The sequence below is a fragment of the Pinus tabuliformis genome, chromosome J, assembly GCF_031772625.1.
Source record: "Pinus tabuliformis cultivar Carrire ecotype Pingquan chromosome J, CPIR1, whole genome shotgun sequence".
Taxonomy (NCBI): Eukaryota; Viridiplantae; Streptophyta; class Pinopsida; order Pinales; family Pinaceae; genus Pinus; species Pinus tabuliformis.
In genome coordinates, this window is record NC_142295.1 from 1,525,298,077 (window position 1) to 1,525,318,132 (window position 20,056).

The 20,056-nt window shown below is 34.5% G+C and overlaps 1 protein-coding gene and 1 long non-coding RNA gene across 2 annotated transcripts; both read left to right on the forward strand.

The window, feature by feature from the left end:
- The first annotated feature begins 2,232 nt into the window (after nucleotides 1-2,232).
- On the forward strand, nucleotides 2,233-4,316 carry LOC149233307 (putative anthocyanidin reductase). The gene is made up of 5 exons (XM_089376711.1): nucleotides 2,233-2,422; nucleotides 2,632-2,801; nucleotides 3,122-3,322; nucleotides 3,604-3,977; nucleotides 4,064-4,316. The coding sequence occupies exons 1-5, from the start codon at nucleotides 2,281-2,283 to the stop codon at nucleotides 4,203-4,205; spliced, it is 1,029 nt and encodes a 342-aa protein (XP_089232837.1). The 5' UTR covers nucleotides 2,233-2,280; the 3' UTR covers nucleotides 4,206-4,316.
- A 480-nt stretch (nucleotides 4,317-4,796) lies between these two features.
- On the forward strand, nucleotides 4,797-9,104 carry LOC149233308 (uncharacterized). Its single transcript, XR_016247610.1, has 3 exons — nucleotides 4,797-5,295; nucleotides 8,746-8,873; nucleotides 9,040-9,104. It is a non-coding gene; the product is annotated as an uncharacterized LOC149233308 (long non-coding RNA).
- The last annotated feature ends 10,952 nt before the right edge of the window (nucleotides 9,105-20,056 follow it).

Below are 20,056 nucleotides of genomic sequence, written 5' to 3' on the forward strand. Positions count from 1 at the left end.
AGAGAGAGGAAGAGAAGAGAGCAGGAGGGAAGAGAGGGAGGAGAGAGAGAGGAAGAGAAGGGGAAGAGAAAGAGAGGGAGAGAGAGAGATAGATGGATATGGAGGGAGAGTGTGTATATTTGGGGGTTGATATAGAGAGGGAATAAGAAAGAGACACGTCGATACAAATATAAATATTATATAAATAGCATAGATCCATGATCTATCAAGCGCCAAGAGGTATCCAATATCTAGATCCATATTAACCTTTCTTCAAGTTTTGCACTGAGAAAAGAGGTTTGAAGAGCTTTGATCCCTTGCTTGATAGATCCAGGATTAACATGGATTTAGGATGGTTTATCCAAATAAATGTCCGTAATTTTATTAATAAAAACAAACTTAATATATATAAAAAATCGAATTTAGAAAATGTTTATGTCTAACATCTAACATCTAACTCCTACATATCTAGTGATTAAATAAAATATTGAAACAAAATTAAAAGATGAAAAAAATTATCTATAAGGTGAATTGGTATTTTTATATTGATCCCTTGTGATGCTTTTTCAGTTGGTAATGTTCTTTTAAGATTTTCCATATTATAATTGATATGTTTTCATGATACATTTGGTAAGGTATAATTGGTAATTGTTTTGTGTTTTATTTTTATTTTCATTTAACTAATAATATTTTTGTATGAGATTTATTTTATTTCTATTTTTATTTAATTGGTAATATCTTTAAATGAGATTTTTTAAGATATAAGTTAGTGCAATGGTTTAAAAACAGCATTTTAAAGTTAGAGAATTGAAAATTCCACAATTTGGAAGAATGATTAAAAGAATTCAAATATTCTATAATAAGTTCAAAAAAGTAAGACATCTAACAAGTTAATATGTAAAGTTTATGTTTTCATATGAAATTTTTGGGAAACATTTTTACATTTATCTTTATTATGATTTGTATTTTTGTATAAATAGTGATTTTACTATTGTGGACTAATTTATGATGAGGATAATTTGGTTATTGATAAATGTGTATAAGTAAGTAGAAATTATATGACTTTATGAATATGAGTAACTTTATGTGAATATAAAGGTTTATTATTACACTTTATATATAATGAGGTTTATATAGTTAATTAAGAGAGGATAAAGAAATTTGGAACCTTATTTACTACTACAAGGGTAAGGGAATATAGATACAACCAATAAATGGTTGTATTATGTGGGAAAATAAATTTTAATAATTATTTTATGTACTATTTGTCTTTTATACTTCTCCTTATAATAGAATCTTTGGATAAGGGAATAGAGATATAACCAATAAATAGTTGTAATACGTGGGAAGAAAAATTTTAATAATTATTTTATGTGCTATTTGTCTTTTATACTTGTCCTTATAATAGAATCTTTTGATAAGGGAATATAGATACAACCAATTAATAATTGTAATATGTGGGAAAATAAATTTTAGTAATTATTTTATGTACTGTTTGTATTTTATACTTGTCCTCATAATAGAATCTTTTGATACTATTGATGAAAGTAACAACCATTTTAATAATTATTTTATGTACTATTTGTCTTTTATACTTGTCCTTATAATAGAATCTTTTGATAAGGGAATATAGATACAACCAATAAATATTTGTAATATGTGGGAAAATAAATTTTAGTAATTATTTTATGTACTATTTGTCTTTTATACTTGTCCTCATAATAAAATCTTTTGATACTATTGATGAAAGTAACAACCTAACGATCATGGCATAGTTTGAAAATGCAATTCTAGTTGATATGAATGATGGGTTCAAATATAAAATGGATTCCAGATAATTATTGAGCATAACTCCTAGTTTGAAAATGCAATTCCAGTTGGTAAGAATGATGAATTCAAACATAAAATGGATTCAAGATGGTTATTGAGCCTAATTCCTAATTAACGGTTATTGGATTTACTGGTTTTGAGGAAGTTTCATTTTAAAAATGGGAAGAACGAGATAAAAGCTAAGAAAAGTACATTAAAGATAAAGTAACATAAAAGATGGTCGACGTAACAAATGGTAGTAAAGATGGTCCACGTAACAAGTGGTAGTAAAGATGGTCGACGTAACAAATGGTTTCACCCCCAACTAAATGTCAGACATATCCAACTGCCTGACAAATGCATATCTGCCATTCTAACATCACCAGAGTATCACATTCACAGAGCATTCTCGACACATTCACAGAGCATATAGTTATCTCTCGTCTTTTCGAGTCGCTTAATCTTCAAGCCGCTCCAGGTGTCAACGCGAAAATGACAACAACCGTTGGCAATGGCAGAGAGTATAAGGAAACCACCTTCTGCGTGACGGGAGCGACAGGCTTTATGGCTTCATGGCTCGTCAAACGATTACTCGACAAAGGTTACACTGTCCACGCAACGGTGCGCGACCCAGGTTCGAATCTCGTCCCCTTATCCAAAAAGCTTTATTCCTTCTATATATTGTTGGGTTGGGCACCCAGGTTCGAATCTCGTCCTCTTGTTCAAAAAGATTTATTCCTTTAGTATTTCTCGAAAATTAAAGCGATCTTCGTAGACTCAAAAGAAATCAAAGCCCTTAAACCAAATTCACTAATTAATCAAAACCCTTGGATGGACCCACAGGGAACGAAGTGAAGGTGCGCCCTCTGCTGGACATTTCTGGAGCTGCGGAGAGGCTCAAGCTCTTTAAAGCGGATCTGTCGGAAGACGGCAGTTTCGACGCCGCCGTTGCCGGCTGCCAGGGCGTTTTTCATGTCGCCACGCCGAACGATTTCGCACCCAAAGATCCCGAGGTAAGTAACTAATGTTTGGATTAGTCTTAAATGGAATTTTTTTTTGGAGTAAAAGAAAATTGTGGCCCAATTTTGCATTCAAAGTATTAGTCTTTAATGTGATTTGGAGTAAAAAAAATTGTGGCTAAGTTTTGATTTGTGTGATTTAAATAAGTTTTTGATTCGTGTGATTTAAATAAATTTTTTAATTATATATATAAATTCAACTCTCTCGGCGCATTAAAAATCATAGAGAGTTCGAAAAATGCAAAGAGACCGATTCTTTAGAGTTCAAGAGTTCTAGATTTCGATTTCTAAGTTTCGACTGTCAAACTTTTCAGAATGATGTAATCAAGCCAGCGATCAACGGAACCCTTGATGTTCTGAAGTCCTGCACGAAGGCCCAAACCGTGAAACGCGTGGTGGTCACATCGTCCGCGGCTACGGTTTCCATAAACGAATCAACGGAGCAGAATCAGCAGATCGACGAATCTTGCTGGACAGACCTCGATTTCCTCCGAACTAAAAAGCCGTTCGTCTGGGTATTTAACTATACGTTTAGTCTAACGAGGTGGAGGAGTTGTCTGGAAAGTTATAGGGTCCAATTATATTTAGGAAATATCTGGCAAATATTTTTGTTGTCAAATTTTAAAATTTTGGGTGTTCTTGACATTTTTTTACGGTGTTAAATCCATTTCCACCATCAAAAACACAATTCAAACACTCCCTCTACAAAATTTTTTGAAACTTTTTTGGGCAGTCTGAGATTTCAGAGTTCTTTCTTACTCGACAAAATAGTACCTTGTGTTTTTAAATGTTGCAGGCATATGCAGTTTCCAAGACGCTGGCAGAGCAAGCAGCGCTGCAATACGGGAAAGAACAGGGGCTGGATGTCGTAACCATCATCCCGGTGTTGCTGGTGGGGCCCTCCATCCTTCCCGACGTGCCGTCCACCGTCCAGATGGCGCTCTCCCTGCTTACTGGCAATCCCCGTATGTTGCAGTTTATTAAGGGCAGCCAGTTGTTGTCCGGCTCCGTATCAATGGTACACGTGGACGACGTCTGTAGTGCTCATATTTTCTTGATGGACAACCCCTCTGCAAAGGGTCGCTACATCTGCTGCCCCATCAACACCTCCGTCCCACAGCTGGCAGACTACTTATCCAAACGCTATCCGCAGTACAATGTCCCGACTGAGTAAGTATATCTGTATAGTATTTGCCCTTTTTTCGTATCTGTTTGCGTACGTATATACGAGTATGAATGCTTGTGTGTGCGCGCAGGTTCGAGGGTGTGCCACAAACCCAGAAGTTGAACCTGTCGTCGAAGAAATTGGTGGAGAGCGGTTTCTCCTTCAAATTTGGCATCGACGAAATCTACGATGACGCTGTAGAATCCGCGAAGGCGAAGGGATTGCTTGCTTAACTACTCTACGAATAACAAAACAGAGCTGTTTTCTTCCCATGGAAATAATACAACGCGCTGTGTGTTTGTTGGTATTCGTAATAAAAAATGTTTATTTAACTTTTTAAGTCATGACATGTTATTAAAATATGTTTTAAGTCGCGACATGTTATGATATTGTAGTAAAATTTATTTACAAATTAAAAATCTCTATGATAAAGTGGTGGTGAGTCTCATGATCATCTCTTTACATGTTTTTTTAAAATGAATGTATTTTTATCCATATCTTAACTTCTTTTTTTTTATATAATTATCAATAATAATAATATAAATCAAAATTTATAATTTAGTTATTTTTACGCAAGGTGTTTCCCTTTGAAATGAATTCCCCTAAATGTCTTCCTGTCCTAATCTTAACCGTTAGATCTATTGTTAGACGATTCAACAATTCTCTGCCGTCCAAAAATCCATTAAAAAACAGTTATTAGTTAAAAAATTAATTAAACCCAGCGCAGCCCGTCCGTCTACCTAGCCAGTCCGTCCTGTGCTGCACGAGCTTTTTCTGCAGGAGGATGGGGAGGGTCGCACATTCTCGACTACCCGTCTGTTTAAGACCCTCAGTTCCCAAACCCCAATGTGGATTTCTTTTCAATATTTCCCCTGCGATCGAGTACATTGAAGATCAGTGAGTGACGGGCAGTACAGGGGCCGAAAGGACAATTTTCCTGCTTTTTCTTGTTTTTCTGGCAATGCAGATATTAGGCACTCGCAGGCCTTGCAGGCCATGGGCTTGTGTTGTTTCTCTATGACTGAGCGCAGGAGAGTAGATCTAGAATTGTTTATTAATGGCAGGATCAAGATAAACAGTGGGTTTTTTATCAGAAGCAGAGGCAGATGGGTCAAATGTGGCTGACGTACAGACCAAGCTGAGAAAAGGCTGATTTTTTCCTCTCATTTGAAGCACTGCCCATGTGAAAAGATTTGGTATTTGCGGTTCCAGGAAGGTTCGCAGATAGTTGAGGCATTGGCCTTGTATCAGGACATAAGAATACAACGTGGATCTAAAAGTGAACAGAGACAAAGAACTATGCAGCAAGATCAGAGAAGAAAAGTAAGTACCTTGGTCTGGGGTTGATCTTAATGTCTGTGATTCGATTACTGCAAGACATGCTGCTTTTTCTTTTCGGGTTTGTTTAAGTGTGTCGTAGGGGATTCTTATAAGTTGGATGTTCTGCAGCAGATGGAGAATATAGTGTCACATTGCCAGAATTATCCTTTGGCATTAGGGCCCATGTTGTTTTTGTTTCTGTGTTAAAAATTTAACAGGATGTGAAACAAATCTAGGTCCCGCCCCCTGCCGTTGGGCTCCTTTAGTACTGAGGTACACCCCCATTTCATGTTGGGTAAGACCATGTTCTGCATGTGGATTGATATTCCGATACTCTAAAATTGAAATGACTCCATGGAATAGCAAGGGGTGGGTATCGGTATATTGTTGATATCGATTAACCTTATTTGTTAAAAATGTCATGAAATCTCTTGAGGTCAGACTTGTGGACCCTTTTTTGCTTGTGGTTGTCTTACCTGACTAGAAGGTAAGGTTATCACTTACCTTTCACCTATCATTAATGATTGCGACTTTCCCTTTAATCTGAAGGGCTCCTTGTTGTGTAACTCATCAAAATTTGTTTTCATTCACAGGGCTACTGGAATTGATGAACCAACCAATAAGAATAAAAAGCTTGACACTGAATATGCATTGCCCTTCTTTGATCAAAAAAATATTATCATAGTTTTCCCTTTTAAAGAGGAAATTAACAGAAGCCATACTATGGAATGGCCTTTCAAGCATCACGGCCCTTTTTAGTTGGGAGGTGTTTTTTGTCATGTTTGGCATCTAATAACTGTAACGGTTTTAGAATATTATGTTTCGGACTCCCTTCCGTTTCTTGACCTAAAGCATTTCCCCTTTAGAACATGCCACATTGTGCAGGTTCACATTTCCTTGTTTGCATCTATTCAAATTATAGAAGGAAAATCATGCATTCAGTCTTGAAAATCGAAATCTCTTCATCAATTATGTCATTTAAATCATGAATTTGATCACAAAGATCTGTGCGCTATAACAGACTGTATAGAGATATGGACATCTGGACATGCGTTGACCTAAAGAATCCAGCTTATTGTGGTCGTTTTTTATTTTACCCAGGTGATTGATGCATTGGACCTTTTCATTGACTGTCAATTCATGGGTGTTCACCTTCACAATCTTAGGCAAAATATTATTTTCCTCCAGTTATGCTTCACATGCCTCTTTGAAGAACACTAAATTTTCACCCAAATGTTAGGGAATTCTGCTTTCTGCTGTTTTGAGGCAAGGATAGTTCCATCGTCTCATATTTTGCATGTTTAGTTCCTTATAGGCTTAAATTGATCCCACTTTTTTGGTTTGATACTGTATTCGAACAAAGGATGGCAAATCTTTCTCATTCAGTTTGTTTTTAAAATTTTAACTGAACATCCTACTTTGCCATGAAGATAAATCAGTTCGGGCAATACTTTGAAGTTTGGTTCAGGTCTCCGTTTAAAATTTTAACTGAACATCCTACTTTGCCATGAAGATAAATCAGTTCGGGTAATACTTTGAAGTTTGGTTCAGGCCTCCGTTCAAATTTTTAGTTATAGTTGTACCTTTTTTAAATGAGGTCATAGGCATTAAGTCATGTGTGGTACTGATAATGCTTTTCTTGATGTTTAGCTGGAAAATAATTTATTTGTCGGTGTCCCAATAATGAAATAGCTCATAATTGTGAATTACATAGGCTTGTTCAAACCCAATGTTCCTACTCTTGTATATGTTTTAGCTGCTAGTGTTCAATGAAGCAACCTTTGGCATTGTCACTACTCACAGTAGTTCAATTTCGATACCGTTTTCATGCTTTGAGGGAATGTTGTTAGCTTTCTTTCATCTCGGAGAGGTCATGGAAATTTCAGGCCTAGAACATGTCATTTTGCTCTGCTTAATATTTTTCTTCTTGTTAGATCTTATTAGTTGTTTCTTTCTTAAATATTCAGTTTATATCACATATCACATTTTGTGAAGACGATGTAAGGTTTAAAATCCGATTGTTATGCAATTCACCTGATGTAGACCCCTATAGAGGTTGAGTTTTTCACTGAATATGGTGAAGAAAATCACTACAAGATTCAGGAGGTTATAGGAAAAGGAAGCTATGGTGTTGTATGCTCTGTAATTGATACTCACATTGGGGAGAAAGTTGCAATCAAGAAAATAAATGACATCTTTGAACATATTTCTGATGCAACCCGGATTTTACTTGACATTAAGCTTTTGAGGCTGTTGCGACATTATGATATTGTTGAAATCAAACACATTATGTTAAGGTGGGAATCCAAAGACATTTACGTGGTATTTGAACATATGGAATTAGATCTACACCGGGTTTTTAAGGCAAATGATGACTCGATGCCGGAACATTATAAATTTTCCTTGTACCAACTTCTACGAGCTCTGAAGTACATACATACTCGTAGCTTTCTTTTGCTAATATTCTTATTTCTAAATAAGTTTAAACTTGGGAAAGGGTTTATGCATGCTCATTGCTGACTATATTCACTAGATATATGGGTTGTTTATGTGAGTAGGCAATATTCGGTTACTGTTCTGTTAAGATTGTGATTTTTGCTTTTATGTTGCAGGGGTTTTGTCTAATTTTAATTTATTCTCACTATTTTTTAACGCATAATTACTGTGTGAAAATTAATATGTATGTATAGCGGCTAGCCTATTTCCTTTTTGCCTTCCTCCAGTTTTATAGATAAAACAATCTGAACCATGAGATCATTCTGTATGCTCTTTTCTTTCTATGTATTTCTGCATTACAGATGTATTGACAATCCAAGTGCAATATACAAGTTATTAAACAATAATTATTTTAATCATTTTCTGGCACATCAGCTATTTATACTCTTGATTGAAGTCCCTATTTATTTCACCATGGTAATGTCCACTATAGGCATAGGGGGCCCATTGTTGTTTTGTAATTGTTCACAAGTCTAAGGATCAGTTTTTTGACCACAATTTGACATATGTGGCCCGTTAACCCTCAAACCAGTTTAGTTTGATTCAGTGATTAGAAATCAATCCTTCAGAATAATGGTTCAATCTTCAAATGCTCAAATTTTCATCTGTAACTGCAAGAGTTAGTCAATTTGAGGATTCACAATTTTGATCTCTGTATTTGCCCCATGCATTGTATTTACAAATCATTTCAAGCAGTTGCACATTGCAATTGTGCTTTATTCACTTCCAAAAATATATATTTTAGTGTTTTGTGAAGTGCATATGCTTCTTTCTCGTTTGTGTACTAAAGGGTATCTGGTTTAGGACATCGATCCTGTTCAAATATTCCTGTTAAGTTTTAACTGCGTTTTTAAGAATCTATTGTGACTGTGAAGCACCTTCCCATTTCAGGGAACTTAGTATGGAAGAAGAAATGTGAATTCTATTCTCTAATTTGTCAACTTTATGTTCTTGTAGCAAATGTGTATCATCGGGATTTGAAACCGAAGAATGTTTTGGCAAATGCTGATTGCAAGCTAAAAATATGTGACTTTGGCTTAGCAAGAGTTGCCTTCAATGACATGCCCACAACAATCTTCTGGACGGTATACTATTTTAAATCTATATTATACAGATCCAAATCTAATAAGTTGCTATATTGTTATATCTGGTTTGACAGGGTTTCTGTTGAATTCTCTGTTTGATTTTGATTGTTGTACTTTAGTTAGTAAATTTCCCATTTTTAAGATGTATATATTTGATGAAGTGCAGGACTATGTTGCCACAAGATGGTATAGGGCTCCAGAGCTGTGTGGATCCTTTTTCTCCAAGGTATAATTTTTTTAAAGGATTCATTGTTAGATCTATTTTAACAATAATTGCATTCTACTTAGTTTGTTGTGACTAACTAATCTTATATGTATAACATTCTTCTCATCTTCTTGCTTCTCTAGATGTTATGGAACTAGGTGTTTGCTTGGTATTAGTGTGTTGATTTCAGTGTTGCGAAAATCACGATAACATAAAAAATCGTGATTTTTTCATTTTCCCGATAATATTGCGCGATTAATTCAGTGATTTTTTCATTTTGAAAAAATCGCAATTTTTTGGTAAAAAATCATGAATTTTTGGGAAAAAGAATACAAAGCTTTTTCAAGTCTGGAAATGTATGTACTATTATTTTTAGCTCATTATATAACTCATAAACCATTTCAGAATCTGTTCGAATGCAATCAATAATGTCTATGACAGATTTGGACATCTCAATATGCTGAAGTTGTATCATGTTCTTTTGACAATAAAAATCAGATGAAATAGTATTTGAGAATTCATTGAGATCGGTATGCAAAGAATTTTGCATGCTACTTGTTTCTTTTGCTGAAGGATCTCCACATCTTACAAAACTTCTTTTCACATTCAAGTAAAATGACAGATCACTGGATACAAACATAGAGTTGAACAATTTACAATTCCTGTGCAACAAGATTTCTCCCTCTTTGAGCTGGCCAGGAGTATTCTTATTAAATTTATAGCCTTGCATGGCTTTTTCCACCCTTTGAAATTATTAAGCTGATCTACTTTCAACCTTGGAATTCTGTGTGGTATCTCTCTCATAAATTCTCAAATTAAAACAGGTCCTTCTAAATTCCTCCTCATGGCTTTACAATTCCTGCGCAACAAGATTTCTCCCTCTTTGAGCTGGCCAGGAGTATTCTTATTAAATTTATAGCCTTGCATGGCTTTTTCCACCCTTTGAAATTATTAAGCTGATCTACTTTCAACCTTGGAATTCTATGTGGTATCTCTCTCATAAATTCTCAAATTAAAACAGGTCCTTCTAAAAAAGCTTACATGATTGGACCGTAACCCATAGTAATGTTGGGGAATACTGGGCCTCTGAAATGCCTCTGAAATTAGGGGATTGAAACAAGACAAATGAACTTTAGATAAAAGACTTCCTAAAGATCATTGCAATTTGATTGGACCAATTTTGAAGCTTGACGTCCACTCCCCTTCAGCTAAGTTCAGTGAATTTGTGTTTAGGTCTGATCCTTCTATTCCTCCTCTATTGCAATATTAGCCAATAGGTCTGCTACCATATTTCCTTATCTCTTTACATACTGGAAGCTGACCTCCTTAAACTTTCTAATTGCTTCCCTTGGCCAAGTGAGTTGTACTTTTGAATGCAATGCAAGATTTTTGTTTTGGTTTAAATTTTTAAAACAAATTGTAACATTTCGCTAGAACATGATCACATGCAAACCCAGATGCATCCTCTGAATTCATGAAGTACCAGGGCCTTTGTGAAGGTACTGTGGACCACTACCAGATGAGTTTCCTTGACTGTGTGATGGAATTTTATTTTTTACAAGCTATTCCTGTCTGGAAAACACTTGCAATTCACAATAATTAGGAATTCTATACAAAAGATCATCAGGAAGGTTGGAATCACATTCTCCACACTGCATTATTCATTGTCTGAATAGGCTTAGGAATACAAAATACCATTGCATTGCTCTTGCACTACTTAAGGTCCTCTTTCCATTTCTCATCCGATTTCCTTCAAGAATGTTGTACAGACAGTGTGACTCATCCACTGGTGGAGACTTCATTAAAGTAGGCACTCGAAATCTGTGTTTTTGATAACTAGATATGGATAGATAAAGAAGAAAGTTGGCCATCTAGCATGAGAACTATACTGCAATAGCAACTGTCCTGCTGGCAACAATGCATGAAAATTTATAAGCCCCTATTGATGGCCTGATTAAAAAGCAAATAAATCTGGAACATAGATGTAGATGGAACAGAGTCAACATGTTAATCGCAATAAAGATAGAAGCCCCCTTATATATCATAACTGCGTGCAAGGGGAGAGAAAAATCCCAATGTCCAATGCGCTGAAACACAGACTTAGAGGCTTTGGCCATTTGCAATAAGGCCCATTCTGTGGCATGGTACGAGGCTTACAGGAAAGTCTATTTTTGTTTTCTGTATTTCATCTTTTTCGCACACTATCCTTTTGTCTTCCAATTCTGATTTATAACCTGTTACATCCAAGTACAAGTTAGTTTTAAAAAACTGAGGTGCATGGCAGGTGCATGGAGTACTATAGCATTTTATTTAACAAATGTTTAAAAAAATACTATAGCAACTTTTTATCCTGTTCATGGAAAAATATCTAGACAAAACCAAAAAACATCATCCAAATAAGTGGGTTACTCAAAAACGTTACAACAGCAGCTTGAATCCACATTTTCTACGACCCTGTACCCTTTCCCTTGTTTGATCAAGTTAACAGATTATTATTCCCTTACAAATGGACTTTTTGTGATCCATTGTGTAAACAATGATCTGCTTGTTATAATCTAGACAAGTATTTTTTTTACAAAATCTTTGGTCAATCTTTTTTATTTTTAATGTGGTATATGATGCATTTTCAACAGTTAAAAAAATGGTGTAGCCAATTCGAGAAAGTAGATAACCCTTCATTACTGTCTTACTGTGCACAAGTTCTACTGTTTTAACTGAATGATTACATCGCTATACTTGCTGGTGTAAAAGCCAAGGTTGTATCATATCACTTGATAAGATGTTCGAGGTAGCCAGTTGGAGGAAATGGATGGCTCTTGAAGGCTTTTTTACTGTGGACCAATGCTGCTGTTTTAAATTGAAACGTTACACTGTTTACTTATTGGTGCAAGGCTGCATCAGATTTATCTGTTTGTTTTTAGTGAGCATCATATTGGAACTCAGAAAAAATTATATATGCATTAAACAAATTAGGTACATCTAACCAAATGTATAAGAAAATGGAAATGAAGTCCATGGTAGACTCTCCTCCAAAAGTTCTCTGTTTTGGTGCTGTTACATCCAAAGTGCTTATTGATGGTCAAGAAAGGCATATTTAAGCAAAGAATAGGGTAGTTTTATAGAATCTTCCAAAAACTCTATGCTTTGAACCAACTCTATCAAATACAGATATGCTACCTGAACACTTAGAAACAAACATCAAAAGTTGTCTTCTATAATATATGCATAGTGCCTAGTCCTCTCAAAGTTGTATCATATTTCAAGGAACCTATTTGGGAAACCCTGTCCTTGATCAAACTCATTAGATCTACCTAATTAACATGTGGAATACAAAGCTTTTTCAAGTTTGGAAATGTATGTACTATTCTTTTTAGCTCATTATCTAACTCATAAACCATTTCAGAATCTGTTCGAATGCAATCAATAATGTCTATGACAGATTTGGACATCTCAATATGATGAAGTTGTATCATGTTCTTTTGACAATAAAAATTGGATGAAATAGTATTTGAGAATTCATTGAGATCGGTATACAAAGAATTTTGCATGCTACTTGTTTCTTTTGCTGAAGGATCTCCACATCTTACAAAACTTCTTTTCACATTCAAGTAAAATGACAGATCACTGGATACAAACATAGAGTTGAACAATAAAGAGACTTTCTTAGTTCTTGACTGAAGTGCATTTTGCAGATTATCCTGTGTTTTCATGTCAATGTTGTCAGGTACCCCACCCAGAACAGTCTCAGACTTGAACCTTGGAATATCTGATATACCAACACTTTCGGAGAGCTTTGGACCATTATTTTCAGGTTGATTATCCTGGTGCTTATCAAAATACTCCATTATATTCAAAAAAGTTGAAGTCACTTTCAAAGAAGGATCTGTAAATTTAATCAATTTGCAGTTGTCTTCATCTTGTATATTTTTCTGAAGAGAAAAACAACTATGATTGTTGCAGTCCCCTCCCTGTGAGTGATGGAAATCCAAATAAATCCATTCACTTGCAGATGTAGAATGCTCCTTTTGTTGATGGAGAACCATTTTTGTAACAGATAAGGCTATAAGTTATTTTTTAGCATCATAAAACACGGGAGTTGGTAATGACTTGTAGGTGTTGTCAGTTAAGGTTAGCTTAGGTACAACTACTAGTTCATCAAAAGATCCATGTGATATTAATTTGGACTCATCTGATTTTTCCATAGTAACATCTATTGTTTCCATCAATTCTTAGAAGATTTCAAATGTTCCTAAACGTACATAGCATGCATTATCTTATCTTGTGAAGATAAGAAAAAAAAGCTCGTGTACATGATTGGCAGACCAAAACTGGAAAATAGAAAACACAATAAACATATGACCATATGACCATATTACCATATTACCATATTCTCGAGTTGAATTTCAATAACAGAAATGTATAATTTGGCACCCAACACAGCGTATGCTATTAAGAAGAGTACTTGCATAATTGAACCGGGATTGGTCTGGAGAAAAGGCAACCAGTGCCGACATGGAAACTTTGAGGCAATGCTGCATGAAAATATGGAATGAATTTTGAAATAAGCTGGAAAGTGTTATGAACTCTGAGTTCCACCAACTCAAGTAAGTATTCAAGAAGGAACTCTAACCAGAGGCACATGTAGCAGATTAAACATACAAAGAACTCAGCCCAAAACCTAGGCCTTGATCTTTCTCGTTATCATAACTTCAACCTTGAGTAACCATACCTAAAACACGTTTTTAGCTAGCAGAAGAAGGTGAATATCAACAGAACTTGAACTACTCCCCCGAAACGTCACTGCAAAAGTTACCTATGTGCTACTACACCATTTGGCATTAACCCAATGGAATGCTGGAGGTACCAATTGACACCTTGATATCAAACCGGTAAAGATGCCCATCATCAAAAGGGCAGGTAGCTCACTGGTAGAGCAGGTCCTGCATTAAATTCCTAGCCAGCCCAATTTTCACCAGAATGAGTTTGTAGACAATGCAATAGAAGCACAGAAGACAAAGAACACTCTGCATTGAGGCCACACTCACAAAACTACTCACATCAACCACAAAAATAGCTAACAACCACTTTAGACCACAACAACTGCAATGAGGCCAGTTCATCCCCTTACAAATTACTGAAATTTGATGCTCCATCTACCTTCAAAACTAACAAAAATTATATTCCCACTCCCACTTACAATCGCTTTAATGAAGTGAAGGAAAAATGTCGCTCTTTTTTATCAGAGGCTTCAACTTTGCCTTCTACTCCAAACCTAAGATATATCATTCAGAATGAGCTTTCTTTTGTAAACGAGGATTGGAAGCAAGACAAGGGTTATGCTCCTGTTATGCCATTTATTAATTCCAATAACACTCTCCCCCAAAAATTCTTGTGTGTAGAGTCATTGGGTTTACTATGGTAATGCCTGTAACATTTTGCAGTCTTTTCTTTGTTGGCCTATGATTTAGTGGTTAAGTAGTTGAGACACAACATCACCTGTTAATGACCCAAAGTCAAATTTAGATCAGAGCCTTAAATTATAAGTTGATTGAATTTTATGATATTTATATGCAATATTAATTCAATAATTAATAAAAAATAGTGTGAGGCACCCTAAATCAACTTCTGTTTATACAACGTTAGAATTTCATTTCTGCTACATATTTGCATCTCATTTAGATTTGCCCATTCCCATGTAGTGATTGTTCCTCAATTTATGCCTTATGGCGTTTCTTTTGCAACATTTGGTGCAAATGCTAGTTATGATTTTATTTAATCTTAGGACTGTGAGATGTATGATGAGATAAGTGTTTTAGTGTCTATTATTGTTTATGACCCATTTAATTTATACGGTTGTGTTAGATTTTATATTAAACCATCACTTGAGTGATATTTAGACTAATGATAGTAAATGGTAACCATTATTTCATTAATAGTCACCATCATTTTATGTTATTTTTTTTTTTTTTAAATTTAATCAAGTTAAATTTAGATTCAATTAATTAATATGTTGGATACGTTAAATAATATTGTCATTCAAAACTGTAAAATTCCTTAAAATTAGATATCTTTTAAGAAAATGTAACCCTCACAACTCTCTCTCTTCAATCTCCATAAAATTTCATACTAAAACTTCATAAAAACTAAATTCCACACAAATGAATTAATTATATTAATAAATATTTAGATTTATGTCACCAACCATATTTATTAAAATAAAACGTATATTGAATTGAGGCTTCTGTGATCCATAACATTTATAAGAAGAGTTTCGGCGTAAATCACATGTAGAAAACCTTTGTCAAAGCGTTTCAAACCAATTAGTGTGGTTCATTATCAGGACAAGTTGAGAAGCCAGATCATCGCTGCAAAATAAATAGGGAGAGCAGATCTTCCAAACGGCTAAGTTGACCATCAACGGGGCTAGATTTAATAAGTCAAAGGTAATAACTTCTAATAATAGAATAATATTCTAATTTTAGTGAATAATAACTAATTCTAATATATTATATATTAGAATGTTATATTTATTTAATTAAAATATTTTCCTTAGGTTATTAAATTAAATTAATTTGATTCATTTTTTAATTTATTTAATCATATAGATATGTGAAGGGTTTTATTTTTATTATATATTAGAATGTTATAATATTAATTTTATTTAAATATTGAATTACTTAATTCTAATTTAATTTAATCGATTGAAAAAAAAAGGGGGAGGAGTTATAAATCAGAAAGTCAATCTATTCTTTATTGATTTATTTAATCATTTAAATCACTAGGGATAGTAGAGGGATTTTAATAATAAGGATTTAATGGGATTAATAAGTTAGTATTAATTTATATTTATTTATAGTTTATTCATATGATCAAGGAAGAAGCTTAATAACAAAAAATATCAAGAAAATTTTGATAAGGAAATAGTGAAATAGTAATAAAAATTAGAACTAGCGACAGATCTTAAATACAAGAAGGACAAGAACAAGACAATTAATAAAAAACTTAAACCAAAGGAGAAACCTTAGGAGGATGGAAAGGACAACACTAGGAAAAAAGGGGGAAACCTCGAAAACTAAAAAGGGGGTGGGGGAGGGGGGGAAGGGGGAAAGGAAGGTAAGACTAAGAAGAAAGGGCAGGGATCCAGCAACTACTGATTTTCCAGCCGTCATCTCTATTGAGATTGTTAAGCCTTTTTTCAATTTCAATCGCCTCCCTGAATTTATGGTGATGGAACTACGCAACCTTAGTAATAACCTCGGCCTCCTCATATAAAAACGCATTCTGGACACATTCAAAGGGACTTCCTTATATAAAAACTCATTCTGAACACATTCAAAGGGACCTCCTTATATAAAAACGCATTCTGGACACATTCCAATGGCTTAATCTTCAATCCACTACAGGTGTCACCCGAAAAATGACAACAACAACCAGCGATGGCAGACTCCATAAGGAAAACACAAGCGATGGCATGACGGAAGCATCAAACATTTCCTAGATGACAAAGGTTACACTGTCCATGCAACAGTGCGCCACCCCGTTTCGAATCTCGTCCTCTTATTCAAAAAGTTGTATTCCTTCCGTATATTGTTGGGTTGGGCACTCATGTTCGAAATTCGTCCTCTTATTCAAAAAATAAGGTGAGTAAAATTCATTTATATATATATATATATATATTTTATTGATATTTTTTTATATTAATATAAATTAAAATAATTAGTTGTTATTAAATATGGAAAAATGAATATTTATTTTAATATTTGAATTTAAAATTTTTTTAATAATATATAATTAATTATTTTTTATAATTATTTTGACAAAAAAATTATTATTTTAAAAAATTATAATTCGATAGATTTTACTTTATAAAGATTATTTTAGACTTTAAATATTTTTATTATAATTATTGGTTTATTTAAAAAAAAATTAAAAAATTGTTTAAAAAATCTATAAATACTATGCAATTATTTCTAATTTTAATTTCTTGAAAGTTTTGGATTTAAAAATTAGTTAGATTTGTTGTAAATTAATTATAATTATTAGTAAATTAATAATCTAGATATAAATTGATAGTAATATGAAATTTTAAAAAATAATAGATTAAATATACGGTTTTGAATTATTAGGTATAAAAATAAAAATGTATTTTATTACTATAATAATATTAAGAGGAGTGAAATGATAATTTCGACATATAATGATGACGACTATAATGATTAATGTCCACTAAGGTTGATATGGTCTATCAGATGTTAAGAAGATAATAGATTAAATAGGATTCTTTAATATTTTATTTATATGCTCAAAAAGAAGTGAGAGAAGGGTTCTCAAGTCACCGTAGTTTTGATGAGTTAAAATGTTAAGAAGGTTGTCAAAGGACAATAACTCTAGTGTGTTATCACTCAGGTTGTTCCCCAAAAGATCTTGAGAAAAGGGAATACGGCCGAGGTAACCACTAACCAGTCTTTTAGCTGCAGATTCTAGCCAATCTGCAACCAGAGAGGGCTCTCTCTTTATGATTTAGATTTGTTTTGTTATATGTTAGGCTAGTTATGAAGCACAAGTATTTGTTTGGTGTTTGGAAGGTGACATTCAGTAGAACAGGGCTGCAAGATAAGAGAAGTTCAAACCATTGGGTTAATGGAGTCAGTTGAAAATGAACCTCTGGTGTGGTGTTTTAGGCAAAAGGAGGACTACAGAGCAAGATAATTAAACATAGAACAATTTTCAAGCTGAATAAGATGAAATGAAGTCAAGGAATGAAAGGCAATCAAGAATCTTTCATTATGCTAACAGAGGGAAATTGAATAAACATTACCAAGGAGCAGTTAAGAATTCCTTGATGATATTTAGAGTGAAAGAACCAGGGAGACAAGAGCAGTCAAGAATTCTTGCCTATGTTGGTCCTGTAGAAAACATAAAAATTAACAGGAATTGAACACAGAGTATAGTCAAGTAAATTCTGGGTATTCTTTTTTCCTGCAATTAGAACATGATATATAGATGATAAATAAACATAGGAATAGTAAAACAAGGGTAAAAATACTTATTGATCCATGAAGTAACACGAGAATTCTGCAACATATTCTTCTGCCATTAATTCCACAACCAGAAAGTTCACCAGCAAAGCATTCCAACAATCTTTATTCAGAAAGTTTCTCAAAATTACAGTGCAGGTCCAGAATGATATTCACCAACCAACAACAATACATCTCTTGTGGAGGTATTTATAAAAAAAAGAGTTTACAAAATATCTTATAGACAAAATATCAAGCATTAACTTCATCCATCTACTTCTTTAAAGGCAATAAATGGCATTAGAAATAGAGCGCAATGAATGCAGGAGTAACTTACGTTGTGTTGGCTGCCTTAAGTGGTCTGATATCTTTAACTTTTTGACTCAGTCAGTCGGCTGGTAGCTATCCCTTTATTCCACGTTCCTGCGTTGTTGTCCTGGCCCTTCCATTTTTGCCCGATTTTTCTTTAATGCGTTTTGGCGTGAATGCCTTCCTTGCTGTCTTCATATTTATCATAGGTGGCACACCGCATAAATTTGATTAAATGCAGACAAACAAAAAAGAATTAGTGCCAACACTACCTTGGTAAAATCTCCAACATGCCCTGCCACCATTGGTCTGTTGGCAACTGGTGTCTTTGTAGTTTTATTAATGTTTCATCAGCTTCAGTATACCTGTAGTAATTGGGCTGGACTTCAAAAAGATGTGTCATCTCATGTTCAATGTAGAACAAATTTTCTAATTTGTCATATAAACTCTGTCCAGAGGGAGGTACTGTGTCTTCTGAAATGCTTGATGATGTTGTAATTTGATTGGTAACATAGGTATTTACCCTGTGAGCATACTGTTCATGTGTTAATAGTCTCTGATTGCTGGTCAATAAGCTGGGTAACCCTTTGCTCTGCAACACTGCAAACTTTTCTCTGAAGGCATTTATTTCTGTCTGCATTTCTTGGCACTTTCTTTCCAAAGTTTGCACGAAATTCCTCATGGTCAGCACCTTTTTCACTGTCAAAATTGTACCTGTTCTGTCCTGAATATCTAGAGCTACTAGCTGCTCTATGGTATGAGTATTCAAAAAATGAATCAGTTTATTGGACTGTTCAGGCTTTTTTGCCAATAATGCTTTGGATTTTTGAGTCTCAAATTGAGCTATCCCTATCAATTCAATCTGGTCATGAATAGTCTGTATTGATGTCCATTGATCAGTGATGGACTGGCCAATTTTAGTCCACAAAATTGTTTTGATTTCTGCCAGAGTTTTGTGAAGAGTAAGGTCCTTCTCCAAGGCTTTTACCTTATTTTCCAGGGCCTTTACTTCTCTTGTTTTCTCAGCCACAATTATTTTTGATTTATCATAATTCACCTCTATCTTGGCCAGTTTTTCTTTGGCTTCCTTTAGCTCTGCCATTTGGAGTTCTAAAGCCTTTATTTCCTTCATCATCTCTTCCATGCTCAAGCTGGCATCTGGTCCTGCTGTTGTTGCTGTTGTAGTTGTTGCTAAAGTTGAGGTACCTGCTATTGATTCTGGAAGAATGGGAGGGACTGCTGTGCTGTAGTTGTAGGAGGGGCTATTGTGCTTATTGGAGCTGTTTCTGATGGCTGGGAGGCCAATTCTCCTTGCTTTCGTTGTAATGCTATCTCCAATGCCTTCTCTGTTTCTGGCACTCTCTCATTCATCCTCATTAGCAAACTCACCACGTCCTCCTCTTCTTTCTGCTGTGCAATTTCTGTGGTCTGAGGGTGCATTGTAATTGGCAGCTTGAGCTGCTTTCTGAGGGCCGCAATATCTTCTTCTTTCTTTTTTATTAAGGCCTGTATGCCCTTGGGATCCTTGGGATCATGTCCCAGCTCAATAATAATTTCCTCCAAGGATTTGATCCTGTTATCCTTGGCTAATGAGGAGGCCTTTTCCAATTCCAATTGGGCAGAAGTATTATGTAGCGAATTTTGCAATTTGT

Bases quoted from the DNA above. Each gene is read 5' to 3' on its own strand.
- LOC149233307 (XM_089376711.1), top strand. From the start codon at position 2,281: ATGACAACAACCGTTGGCAATGGCAGAGAGTATAAGGAAACCACCTTC. The intron at 3,323-3,603 runs GTATTTAACTAT...TAAATGTTGCAG, and splicing joins CTAAAAAGCCGTTCGTCTGG to GCATATGCAGTTTCCAAGAC. The intron at 3,978-4,063 runs GTAAGTATATCT...GTGTGCGCGCAG, and splicing joins CAGTACAATGTCCCGACTGA to GTTCGAGGGTGTGCCACAAA.